Genomic DNA, 14,029 nt, shown 5'->3' with positions numbered 1-14,029 from the left:
GAACACCTTGGGCACATCCATTGTTTTCCACCATTTCTCTCATGGCAATTCCATAGGTAGTCTTTGAGGCTTTCAGCTCTTAGAGGAACTTTAATACCCCCATTCTGCCTTGTCAGCCGTGTCTCTAGTTCGCCAAACTCAGATGTTGGGTGTCTGGCGCTAACCATGTTGACCACCGCTGGAGCAACTTCAGAGATTTGGATTTTCTGGAGTTTTATCCTGAGGTCTTCAGTGGCCTCATTGCTCTCTTCTTTTGGTGCTTCAGTTATCCCTATTTGGGAAGCTTCTTCAATCTCAGTATTGAAGATTATTTCATCATTTAGGCTTTCAGTAGCCTGCTTTCCGTTGAGCATTGCCTTAGTTTCCGCCACTTCGATCTCCGATACTTCCACCATGTTGATATCTTCTACCTCACAGAGGCTAGCATCAGCAATGTTTAGGGGATTGGTATCGACCCTCATGTGACTCTTGGTCTTGTCAGCAAATTTCAACCTTCCATCATTGATAGCATTTTGAATTAGATCCCTGAAAAGAAAACATTGTGAAGTTTTATGGCCTAAAAACCCATGATATTTACAGAAACCTCTTTTCTTCCGTTGTTCCAACGGAGGAATTTTGGAATTAGGAGGTAGTATCATTTGGCCATCTTTTACTAATAGATCAAATATTTCATCACTCTTAGTAATATCAAATGTATAAGTTTTCTTAGGAAACCTATCATTCTTATCATTTTCTACAGGGTTCTTTCCATTTGCAGGATTTAATAGTTTGCAGGCATAAGGTGGTGCCTCTTTTAATTCTGCTAAGTCTACTTCGACTTCCTCCAGGCTATATGAGTCATTGCAAGACTCATCATCAGCGTCTTCGGCTTCGACGTACGCTATCCTTTCCTTCTTATGACTTTTGTTAGCCCTAGCCTTTTCTGCTTTCAAGCGTTCGACCTGTCGAACTCTATCTGCCAACTGGGCCATGTCCCTAAGGTATTGGGTATCTAATTTCTTTCTTATTGAGTAATCTAGACCACCTGCAGCCATTTCGACAAGTTCGTGCTCAGGAACTGTCGTAAAGCACCTAGATTTCAACAGACGGAACCTATTCAAATAATCATCAATAGTCTCCGTGAATTTCCTCTTAACACTGGCCAATTCCTTCAAACTTATCTTAGTTTGACCCATGTAAAATTGCTCATGGAACAATCTTTCTAGGTATGCCCACGCATCTATCGAATTGGGTGGCAAAGTAGTAAACCAGACAAAGGCATTCTTTGTCAGCGAACTAGGGAAATACTTGATCCTCAAGTCCTCGTTTCCTGCCAAGTCCCCTGCTTCTGTTAGATACCTAGCAATGTGTTCCACTGTCGATTCGTTAGTTTCACCTGAAAATTTTGTAAATTTGGGTACCTTAGTGCCCCTAGGTAATTCTGTCTGCATAATATAGTCTGATATAGGGGATGTATAATTTGGACGTCTGAGTCCAGTACTTAAGCCATTATTGGCCATCACCCTTTCTATCATAGCAGTCAAGTTATTCTCCGTGGCCAGATTTTCCCTTCTGACTCTTTGAACAACCCCATCTGGATGTTCATTTCTACCTACAATTCTTACTCTGGGTTGTTCTTCCTCTGTTTCTTGTCGAACGGGGACGGTTCTTTGACTTGAAGTCTCTAAATTAATTACTGGAATTTCTTCCGTCCAATTCGTCCTCCGCAAGGAGTTTATATCTCGGATGGGTGGTCTCGATGATGGGCCCTCATCTTGTATGCGTTCTAAAACGGGCATTCCCTCTTGGTATGCGGGCTGTTTATCTTTCCTTTTTGGTTGTGTTACACCCATGAACTCCGCCATCCGATTCATTTGAGATGACATCTTTTGGAAAGTTTCTACATTTTCCCTATTTGTGCAAGTAATGTTTGTCAACAATGGGGTAAAGATTGAAGTCAATTCTTTGGCTAAAGCCCCTAGCATATCATGGTTGCTTGCATCCATTTCTTGTCGAAATGCTGCTTGGCTGTTTGTGGTATAATGAGGCACCTGGGTAGAAAAACCAGCGTTGTGTGTACTTCGACTCGCAGATCCCACGTTTGGTGAAAATGTCGCATTATTAGTTGGGACATAAGTAGATCCGGCCCCTCGTACGCCTGATCCAAAAGGAAATGGCATCCCGTATGGATGATTTGGCCTCCATTCGAAAGTTGAATTCGTGCCTTGACTAGACAAGTTATTCGCAGCATTTGTTGAGGGAAACGGTAATACTTCGTCTGCACTCGTGGTCGAAGGTGCAGTTGTTGACACTGAAACTGGCAAAGTCCCTGAAAGTCCTGTATTATTCTCAGGCACCGACTGGGAATTATCTGCAGGTCTCGATCCATTTGGACCCGTTGTATCCCTTGTTCCTTGAGTGGAATTCGAATTTGCCGCTCCTGATCCTGTGCCTTGTGAGGGATCTCGATCACCCCCTGCACTGGCTGTAACAGCCATTTTCTTGTTGTACCTTCGTTTGGGAACCGGTTGTGCACTGTTTGTTAATTTACCGTTCCTAAGGTTCATACAAGGTCTTGATATTGTCTAGACAAAACAAAGCAATTGATTAAAACAATCTGTTCGACACTGTCCCACTGGGCGTGCCAATTTGTTTACGGTGATTTCCGGTAAACAACCGCTAGTCCTCCAAACTATAATAAATATGATTTGGTTACTCGCAGGATCGACTAGATTGATCCTAGGACACATAGTCAATTAGATTGTTATCAATATTCTTTAGAACCATGTTCATGATTCGTTGTCTTCGACAAATGTTATTCGATTGAAAACATACACTTTTAGTGATGACTTGATTATATGTGATTATGACTTTAAAAATGTAAACAACGCAGATAACATGCAATTCTGTTAAAAAGAATCTTAAAACATAAAACTGTTAAAGATCTTGAAAGTAAATAACATGAAAGTAAATAACATGAAAGTAAATAACATGAAAGTAAATAACATGAAAGTAAATAACATGAAAGTAAATAACATGAAAGTAAATAACATGAAAGTAAAGATACAGTAATGTAAATGACAAGAAGTAAATAGAATGCAAGAATTTAAAGATATTCGAACAACGAAAAGCAATAAAAGATAATACTCATGTATTAAAATGGTGGTGTCATACGTACATTTTCTCAGCGAACTCGTTCTCGTTAACGCTTGATACTTGAGTAAATATGTGAGTGATTTGTACAAAATGAACACACGGAATTCTATCATAAAAACTCCTATTTATACTAGTTTCGACCATAACGGCCCTACGCTAATCTGCTGCCACGTTTCTCATAAGAACTTCCAGCGATGACATCTGTGAATAAGCAGTTACGCAACTATCTTCGAATTTCAAATCTTCCCGCCTGAGTCCATCTTCGACGCGTGGCAGTATGTTAATAAACACTTACTAACAAACACGCTAAATAATAATACTTAAGCAAATTTATAAATTTTGTCTAAGTCTTCGAGGATATGTCCTTCCAATAGCTTTCAGTAGCCATCATCTTCATAAAAAACTTAGACATTTCTTGCTATCGAAACATGGCCATCAGTAGCCATTTTATATTTCTCAGAGATGGTCATCAGTAACCACCTTGCCTTCGACCATACACTCCTTCGAAGCACATATATTTGTTCAACGAAATCTTCAGCTAACAGTACGTACTTGATTTACTCTAAAATCCTTGTTCGCATGCACTCACTGTGTCAGAGTACGACTACGTACATAATGTCTCATTACTAGCTTGATCTTAGGTCATTATATGGTCACTGACATCATTCAATTATCTTTGTATAATCATTGAACAAACATCAAATAATTCAACAAGTCTATTTATATAACTGATGTTATTACTTGCCCTATGTGGATTATGTGTTATTTATAATCATGTAACAATAAACCATAGCATACAAAGCATAAGAAAATAGGAATAAATCAAAATCATAACTAATATTGAGAGAAATAAGGAGAAGAAGATGTTAGGGGTGATTACGGCCTAGCCATAATGGATATTACAACCTTAATCACACTTAGAAGACCCTTTCTATACTGAAATATGAGGCCATTATGTCCATGTCGTAATGCCTCTAAGTTTGTGTATTCTTGTGTTTTTCACCTGGATCTCGACCACTTTCCACCACAAAAATACATTCATTCATGGAAACGAATACACATACAAGTTATTTCAGCAAATCATTCACACATGTTATCAAATTTTCAGCAAATCATTCTAACTTAAATACCCAATATCCCAACATGCGAGAACTTAGTTTTTAGCAACCCAAATCAAAACCCTAAAGGAACCCACCTTTGCTCTTGGTTTAGATTTCAAAAGAAACTTAAAGGAGAAGGTGAGGATGATGGAGAGTCCTCTAATGATAAACCTTAATCTCATTTATTATTTTATCCTTGGGGCTTCTTTCTAGATATGTAACGCAAAATTTACAAGCTTTGTCAAACTTTCCTAACATGCAAGCTAGAAATCCCCAAGCTTGATCAAATCCTTATTCTTTCCTCACTTGCTCGCCCTCTCCATCTATCTAATCTCTCTATTATGATTTTTAGAGTGGAAAAATGAAATGAAAATGGTGAAAGTCTTCATGAATTGATTTTAAATACTTGCCTATGGAACTAACCAAAAAGCCCTTGCAACTGATTCAACTTTACTAATCATGCTCCTATGGTCATTAGAGTCTTAAGCGTTTAGCTTTGTTCTTGATTTCTCATATTTTCGATTCAACCTCCAATGTAGCTTCGTCGGACTGTGACTCTTCCCACAACACCTTCACTAGCGGTATCTTCTTATTCCTTAGTGACTTTATTGCACAATCCACAATGGAGTTAGGTTGCGGTTGGAAAGTGAGGTTCGTTCCAACTTCAACCATATCCGGGAGGACAGTTAGAAAAATATATTGTATAAATTTCTTAAGTTAAGATACATGGAACAAGTCAAGTAGTTCGAATAGGGAAGGTGGAAAAACCGATTGATAAGCCACTTCACCTACCGACTTATGATTTGGTAAGATCAAATATACTGAAATTACATGTCCCTAATACATTCAGGGGAGAACCCCAATATAATTGTTTTGTTTCATGTCTTATCGCTTCCGTGTTTCAATTATTTTTGCTCATTGAGTCTCCTTCATGATTACACATCTCTGAATCCGATTCGAATCGATTCATTTTTAAGCATGCATAAATAAATTCTTATGTTTGAGATTTGATCGTGATGATATAAGTCAATTGTTTGAGTTAGTGAAACAAGAACCATAGGTGATATAAATTCTAGTCATGTGGGAAGTGAAACTTCAAACTATTTTGTAAAACTTGAAAAATTGAGATATCTTGTATGTGATTAGAATCACTCAAAATCCATGATTTGAATCAAACAAAACATTGGTGAAAAAGAAAATTCTGGTATTTGTGATTTGAATCACAATTTATACCCGATTCGAATCATGCAACTATGTGACTCAAATCATAGTTTATGCATAACTCGAATCATTAGTTCATGAGAGCTATTCTTCTAATAGTCATATATATAATTACCAGAAAATTATCTCCTTGTAGCTCACCCAAAAACAAAACAGGGTGTCTGCTCTGATGTCAATTGAAAATTTGAAACTTTATAATAGATGTTAAGACTGATGTCTTAACATCAATACACGATGTTAAGACAGTTGTGAAGACATCATATTTCTGACATAACATTTTTACCAACCTATAAATTATGAAAAATTAAATTAAAGAAGGTAAAAACATAATTAATTGCTAACCCGGTTTAGTGCAATATCACATACTCCGGAGGCATCCAAGCCAGGAAGGAAATTCACTATGATAGTATTAGTTCAAAGTTAAACATCTTTAGTTTACAACTTATCGCCTAATCTCTACCTTGTGCAACTTTTACCTAGGACTCCCATAGATATAAGACCCCCTCTCACTTCCAATCACCTCAATGACAAATAACAAAAAACCAAAACATAAGAACATATTTCCAATTACACATAATGTACTCCTTGCTTAAAAGCTCATGAGTGATTGACAAAGTTGTGAATAGACAATTTGCATTAGGATTTGGTCTTCCTTTAATTTATATACTCATAAAATTTCCATGGGCTCGACTTCCTTACCTAAATATTTCTTGATCCTCAAGCTAAGGGTTGTGTTAGAACAAGATTTAGTTATGCATTCAATCTTTAAGATTTGATGATAATAATACATATATTTGTATGAAACAATTTGTACTCTAATATTTTCTTAAGTGTGCAGATTCATTATTTTGGTTGATTAAGATTGTTGTCTAGATAATCATCAAAATCAGCGTCATCACACATCAGAATAACTATTCATCTCAATTTTGAAGAGACGTCAGCAATTCTGAAAAAATGTTGAACAACTCATAAAAAAAAGATTTATATATGTTTTGAAGCAAAGCGACTATTCAGACATAAGAATTTAGTTCATAAACGCTTGTTGTTTCCAGTTCAGAAATCAGAATGTGTCGTTCAGATAGGCTGTTTCTCTTGACTCTAAAGACCTATTTCTGTATTTGAAGGATTATCTCTCTTGGAACGTTTACGTTACTTGATCTCCTCAGTGCACGCTCTACTTCATATAAGAAGTACATCACAACTGAAGGATGATCAGAAACTTGCAAAAGAAGCAACATGGTACAACAATACATCACCTTTTCCACTTTGTTGGAAGTATTGTACGAATCCTCTATTTGTGTGCTCACTGTTCCCCAGACTTTTTAGAGTCATTACTTGAAGAAAAGCTTTGTCATGTCCTCTCTCAACGGTCATCTTTTTAAGGGATTATATATTTGAAACACTCTCTTTTCGAAGAAGATCAAGCATAAATCTAGAAGGGAAGAGCTTCGAAGCAACATGCATCTACAACTCCAAGATCTAAAAACAACATATCTCAAAACCAAAACTAGTATCACATGGTGATGAAATCAAATAACATAAGAAAAGAAGCTTATAAGAAATATAACTATTGGATTCCCCCAAAGATGGGTTGACTTAAAATCAACACTGACACAAGCTTGATTGGGGAAGGCTTATGGGATTTAGGCCAAATCATCAAGAAGCTCAAATGATAAACTTCAACAATACCAAAGTTCAAGGAGAACTTGATTCCTTTGTTACTGAAGCCACGGTGACGAAGATTGCATTGGAACAAGTGATCAAAAGAGAGATAAAAAGAGTGTTGTTTGAATCGCACAATCAGGACCTCATGAAGATTATTTACAAAATTCAATTTTTATGTTTTCTTAGAATATATTTTATGAAAAGAATTAAAAACAATTTCACTAACTATTATTTATGGAAAAAACAAAAGAAAAAGAAAAATTAAATACAATATAGTTATTTTAACCTTAAAAAAGATATGTTTTTTATAATAAAATATTTAAATAAAAGAAAATTGATTCTTTTTCCTTAACAAGAAACCATTCATTAAATCTGTTATAATTCAAAACATGGTGTTGATCTAATCATAAATGTTTTCCTTCTATTAGCCCTAAGCAATTCAAGAAAATATTTCAAAACATTGATTCTGCATTGATCAAAATCAAATCATACCAATTCAAATTCAAATTTAGGTAAAAGATTTAATTTTGTTCAAACAATTAAGAGAGAGAAAATCGGTCCATTGAATTTAAATTTTTATCAAATACATTAAATTCCATTTTGTCTATTTTTGTTCATATATCGTGTGATTAAGGGACTATATAAAAGGATAAAAAACACAATGTGAAAAAAAATTGTACTTGAAGAACCTGTCATAGACAAGAACGAACTTGTTCTTCATCCAGAAAATTCAAAGCACAAAAAAGCGCTTTTCTGATAATCCATTGACTTTTAGATTACCTCATCATCTCATACATAGTCACGGTAAGTCAGCTCCACCATAATTTTTTATTGTTAATTTTATGCAATCAAGATTAGTACTAATTATATATTAATTTTTTTTTGTCATCATCACTCACTAGAATAATATTTTATCTGTCTCTTTCTCTTCCATAGATCCGATTCTGTCAAAGAATCTGAAGAAAACACATTAATTTTCTAGAAAAAGAAAATCAAAAATCAACGTAGTGATGATTTAAAAATTTATGATTTTTCGAAATCAAAATTTAATGATTTTTCTACCATTTATTAAAATTAAATGCAGCTACCGTCAAATTCATCAACCATAAATTTGATTTTCATTTATTTATTTTGAAAAAAATCATAACTTTTTTTCTTGCTGTGGAACCCATTAGTCCTATTTGTTTTTGGGTCCTTTTACGTTTCTCACTGTCAAATTAAAAGGTATCGTTTTCTTCGTACCTTGGTTGGTTTGTAACCATCTAACTTCTTTTATTTTTTATTTTTAAATTTCTCTCTTTCTCACTTATATCAGTGTTGTTTATGTGTGAGATAGATAGATAGATATAGAGAGAGAAAGTGAAAGAGAGAGAGAGAATGAAATGTCAACCAGTTGTTTTTGCTTAGATTTGGTGTTGTGTGTGAATATGACTATGAGAAACATCATGTGAGATAAGGTTGTTTTTTCTTCTTCTTATTTTTGATGATTTTTTTTTTCTAACAAAAATTTAAGATAAATTTTGGATTTTTCACTTTCTGGGTCTCTGTCAAAATTCTCAATACTGACAAGAAATAGGTCAAGTGTGAAATATAAGAAAATTTAGGACTTTTTTTCTTTCTCTTATGTGTCACTGTTTTGTAATTTTCTTGCTGTTGTGGGTTCAGACATGAGAAGCATGTGTGAACCTTGTTGGATCAGAAAAGAAGACACTTTCTTCTTGTCTTGTTACCTTTTTCATCTGTTTCTGGATTAGGCTTTCTTCTAAAGAGAGAGAAAGTGTTAAAAGTCTTGTTGTTTGTAGGGGTGTTGACAAGAAAATAGCTTTTTTGCTTTTCTTTTTTCTACTTTTTTAATCTGAAAGTTCAGTTTTTTAGCTTATTCTGATTTAAAGGGTTAAAAAAGTCAAAGCATGTGTGGAATCAGAAACTGAAAAGTTCATTGGTAAAGTGATAGTGACGATTGGTGATAATAAAAAAACAAACTTGAATACATAAGAGTCAGAATAGAAGGAATGGAGAGTACTGTTCTTCTCAGACAAGTTTTTGGTGATAGGAAAGAAAAAGTTCATCCTTTTTATGGGTTTTGAAAGTGGGAACATTTACTGTTCAATGCAAAATTCTTCTAGTTCTACCTTCTTCTCAACTGTATGCTTTATGTTATTTAATAGTTGATTGTTCTTTGTTGACATTGGATTTGATTTGTGCATCTTTGGTTGTTTCTATGTTGTTCTTTAATGTTTCTGATGAGACTGGTTTTTTTTTACAGCAAAGAAACATGGAAGGTCGGGGTGAGATCGGTCTTACCGGTGATGGTTTAGATACTAGTATGATTGGGAGAATGAGGGAAGATGAGTATGAAAGCCGGTCGGGAAGTGATAACTTTGAACTCGATGGAATGTCTGGTGATGAACAAGATGGTGGCGATGATCAGCGCAAGAGGAAGAAGAGATACCATAGACACACTCCTAATCAAATTCAAGAGCTTGAAAGGTATGGTTTTATCAAAAAAAAAATTGTTTTTCGGTTTGAACTTTGAGCTAATGTGGTTCTATGTGATTGAGCTATTTTGTTGTTTTTTTAGTTTCTTCAAAGAGTGTCCTCATCCTGATGAAAAACAAAGGTTGGATCTTAGTAGGCGACTAGGCTTGGAAAATAAACAAGTTAAGTTCTGGTTTCAGAATCGCCGAACCCAAATGAAGGTGAGTTTTAAACACCACGGTTTCTGTTATCATAGAAAATCTCTGAATGCGATCTAAATTGCGGCATCAAAGTTTTCTTATATCTCTGAATCTACACTTCTTCAGCCACATTTGTTCTATATCCGCCATAATAGAAAAGATCTTGATGTGTGATTTAAAGCTTTGTTGAACATCATAGATATTTCACATTTATTTTTAGATATATCTGACTACTTTTTCCTTTCTTGAATCAGACTCAACTGGAAAGACATGAAAACATAATGCTTAAGCAGGAAAATGACAAGCTAAGAGGGGAGAATAATATAATGAAAGATGCAATGGTAAATCCAATATGTAACAACTGCGGTGGGCCGGCGATTCCCGGTCAGATTTTGTTTGAAGAGCACCAGATTAGAATCGAAAATGCCCGTCTAAAGGATGAATTGAATCGTATATGTGCTTTAACAAACAAGTTTCTCGGCAAACCGATATCATCAATGGCTAATCCCATGGCTCTATCAGCCTCAAATTCGGGTCTGGAACTTGGTATTGGAAGGAATGGTTATGGTGGTGGTTCGAGCTCTCTTGGCCCGTCCTTACCAATGGGACTTGATCTCGGAGATTGTTCTGCAATGCCTGGTATTAGATCACCAATGGGAATGATGGGAAATAGTAATGACATTCAGCTTGAGAGATCGGTGCTTATAGATCTTGCATTAGCTGCTATGGATGAACTATTAAAGATGGCTCAGCCAGATAGTCCTATTTGGATTAAGGGTTTGGACGGAGAGAGGGACATATTGAATCAAGAAGAGTATGCAAGGTTTTCCTCTTGCATTGGTCCGAAACCTCCGGGTTTTGTTGCCGAAGCTACGAGAGAAACCGGCATAGTAATCATCAACAGTTCAGCCCTTATGGAAACTTTGATGGATGCGGTAAGATGATCAAATACTGAACTTAGTTTCAGTTGTGTAGTTAGTTTATGAATTTCATTGATGTTTATGCAGGTCTATTAACTATATTTTTTTAATTAATTATCATTTTCTTGAATAGAATCGATACGCAGACATGTTTCAGTCTATGATAGCTAGATCCGTAAACCTTGATGTTTTATCTGGTGGCATTGGTGGAACCAGAAATGGTGCTATACATTTGGTATGTGTCTTATTTGCTACATGTTTGCTTCATTTTATCTTGATTTTCAAGAGCTGATTAGCGTTACGGATTTTCAGATGCATGCTGAGGTTCAATTACTTTCACCATTAGTTCCGGTTCGCCCAGTGAGAATACTGCGCTTCTGTAAGCAACATGCAGAAGGTGTATGGGCTGTGGTTGATGTTTCTGTTGAGATGGGTCATGATGCTAATTCTCAACCATTTATTAGCTGTAGAAGACTTCCTTCAGGATGTATTGTGCAGGATATGCCAAATGGTTATTCCAAGGTAAGAGACAATCCTATTTTGGTTGGTTAAGTTTGAACTTTGCATGAGAAGGTAGTTTTTTTTATTTATTTTTCTTGTTTAATTGAGAAGATGCTTCTCTAGTTATGTTATAACAAACACGAGCCCCTCTAAAATTAGATGCGTGCCAGTGTCCGACACATGCCATTCATATTTTCCTCTGCTTTGACACTCTTTGATCTTTGTTCGACATTTGCATGACACTCGTATGAAGAGCCAAACAAGTGAACAACTAAGCGTCCCAAAAAAATATTTAATATTCTCTTTGTCGAAACAATGGTGACTAATAAACTGTTAAAGACATTAAATTTGATTAAATTTTTTTTTGACAATATACTGATGTTTAAATTGCTTAATTTAAACACACATCTGTATAATTTGGTTCACAATTTAGATCTTTAATAAATAATATTAATATTTCATTTAACTGTAATAAATAAATTAATATATATGTAGCAATGTCAGTATCTTATGTTTTTATATTCACAGTAACGATATATGTGACGTGTCAGGTCTTCGTGTAGAATTCTTTGCTCTAGTGTTGTACTATTATTATCTTCTGAATTCATTACAAGTGTTTTTTATTTTTTGCACTTTACTATATTATCCACTGCCACTCCTAGAGATTAGTAAATCAAGGTTTATATTGTTTAGTTTTTAATCTTCATATCTGTCTAGCATCTTTTAGTATTTACAAGTGCATGAAAATTATAAATCTTGGATACTTCAACCTTTGTTGTATAAACAATACAATTGATGCTTCTATTTACTGTCTCTTAGTAAGAAAATATTTGTTTTTCCTGTGAACGAGACCAATATGACCTGGATCCAGTCCTCTGCCTCTATTGCTATATATTATTTAATGGAGACATATGTTTTGTTAATCTGTGCCTTTTAATAATATAATCAGTGAGATTTATAATTTACTATTATTATGAAAGTTCTATAATCTGTCAAGTGTGTTGGGATTCACCTCTATCCTTCTGACACGTCTCGGTTAGTCGGTTTTGACTTTAAAGTCAATCCTCTACAAACATCAGCATATGTTACTAATTTATAATTAGCCAACATTTTCTACGATCATGCTTTTTATTTTTGTCCATTAGTCTAATCAAAGTTGGAACATTACTCAAAAACTTGGTTTATTTGAAATAGCTAAATTTCTGTACTATTGCATTGAGTGTATTTTGGCTATTGTGACACAAGTTGCATTGGCGTGCAGGTAACTTGGATTGAGCATTGGGAGTATGATGAGAGTGTTGTTCATCAACTCTATCGTCCGTTGCTTATTTCCGGTATTGGATTCGGTGCTCATAGATGGATCGCCACTCTCCAAAGGCAGTGTGAAGGTTTGGCTATCCTTTTATCGTCGTCCATCTCAAGTGACGATCACACGGGTAAACCAAATAACATGCACGAGTATATATTCTTACCAATTCTGATCATTTGTTAAGTGCAAAAATTAAATGGTGTAAATTTGGCTTTTTTGTTTTACAGCACTGAGCCAAGCTGGTAGAAGAAGCATGCTGAAGCTGGCACAACGCATGACGAATAATTTTTGTTCAGGGGTTTGTGCTTCATCTGCGAGGAAGTGGGATAGCCTTCAAATGGGGACCTTGAGTGATGATATGAGAGTTATGACTAGGAAAAATGTTGATGACCCTGGTGAGCCTCCTGGTATTGTGCTCAGTGCAGCAACATCTGTTTGGATGCCTGTTTCAAGACAAAGAGTGTTTGATTTTCTACGTGATGAACGGCTTAGAAGCGAGTGGGACATCTTGTCAAACGGCGGACCAATGCAAGAAATGGTTCACATTGCCAAAGGTCAAGGACAGGGAAATTGCGTTTCTCTCCTACGTGCTAATGTAAGTTATTTACTTATCCAAAAAATCGTAATCCTACATGTCTAGAGATAATTCGTAAATATGACTAAAAGTCGGTTTTATGAGATTGAGTTAGTATCAGATTATTGTTTGGAATGTGAACCAAAACTAAAAATCTTTGTTGTGTTTACAGGCTGTTAATGCGAATGATAGCAGCATGTTGATTCTGCAAGAGACATGGATGGATACATCGTGTTCGGTTGTGGTGTATGCACCGGTTGACGCACAATCATTGAACGTGGTAATGAGCGGTGGGGATTCTGCATATGTTGCACTCTTGCCTTCAGGCTTTGCCATTGTTCCTGATGGTAGTAATTCCTCTAGCTATGGTGCATCAAGTGAGACTTCACAGAAAGGCAACGGAGGCGACAATGGCGGAAGTTTGCTAACCGTCGGGTTCCAAATTCTGGTCAATAGTCTTCCAACCGCCAAGCTCACAATGGAATCAGTTGATACCGTGAATAATCTCATCTCGTGCACCATTCAGAAGATCAAAGCCGCGCTTAGAGTTGCATAACAAAGAACCATTTTGTTAGTGCAACGTAGCTTATATAACTTGTTTTGCGAACTTGTTTTTTGGTTCTATAAATTTTTTGAATTGATGAGAAAAAAGGTTATAAATTTGGTTGTATAGGGAGGGTCGCATAAGAAAGGTTTCGAGTCAAGAACGAACCGCAAACGAAGGAATTTGTGGTGAAGCTGTTGCGAGTGCGAACAAGTTTGTCATGGTTCGGGTATTGACTCTGTTGACCTGCGAGTTAACCTTGATATTCTTACATACATATCCAAACATTTGTGTCTCTTATTAATGCTGCCCTACACAGTTGCAACTTGCAAATGGAAACTGCACTACTATTATGATTTTATTAATGGATTTTTCATATTTT

At 35.6% G+C, this 14,029-nt stretch overlaps 1 protein-coding gene across 3 annotated transcripts; it reads left to right on the top strand.

Annotated features, from left to right (window-relative positions):
* The first annotated feature begins 7,800 nt into the window (after nt 1–7,800).
* LOC131642890 (homeobox-leucine zipper protein ANTHOCYANINLESS 2-like) lies at nt 7,801–13,763 on the top strand. 3 transcript variants are annotated; one of them, XM_058913057.1, is made up of 9 exons: nt 7,801–7,925; nt 9,388–9,611; nt 9,703–9,820; nt 10,054–10,734; nt 10,853–10,954; nt 11,032–11,241; nt 12,482–12,656; nt 12,757–13,124; nt 13,276–13,763. In XM_058913057.1, exons 2-9 carry the CDS (start codon nt 9,397–9,399, stop codon nt 13,657–13,659), a joined length of 2,253 nt encoding a protein of 750 aa, XP_058769040.1. In that variant the 5' UTR covers nt 7,801–7,925; nt 9,388–9,396; the 3' UTR covers nt 13,660–13,763. The 3 variants fall into 3 exon arrangements, with proteins under 3 accessions (XP_058769040.1, XP_058769039.1, XP_058769038.1); XM_058913056.1 differs by lacking the exon at nt 7,801–7,925 and adding an exon at nt 8,426–8,578; XM_058913055.1 differs by lacking the exon at nt 7,801–7,925 and adding an exon at nt 8,645–9,266.
* Nucleotides 13,764–14,029: the final 266 nt, after the last annotated feature.

The sequence above is a fragment of the Vicia villosa genome, unplaced genomic scaffold (genome assembly GCF_029867415.1).
Source record: "Vicia villosa cultivar HV-30 ecotype Madison, WI unplaced genomic scaffold, Vvil1.0 ctg.006034F_1_1, whole genome shotgun sequence".
NCBI classification, from domain to species: Eukaryota; Viridiplantae; Streptophyta; class Magnoliopsida; order Fabales; family Fabaceae; genus Vicia; species Vicia villosa.
Note: the sequence above shows the minus strand (reverse complement) of the source record. Positions and strands in the feature narration are given on the sequence as shown.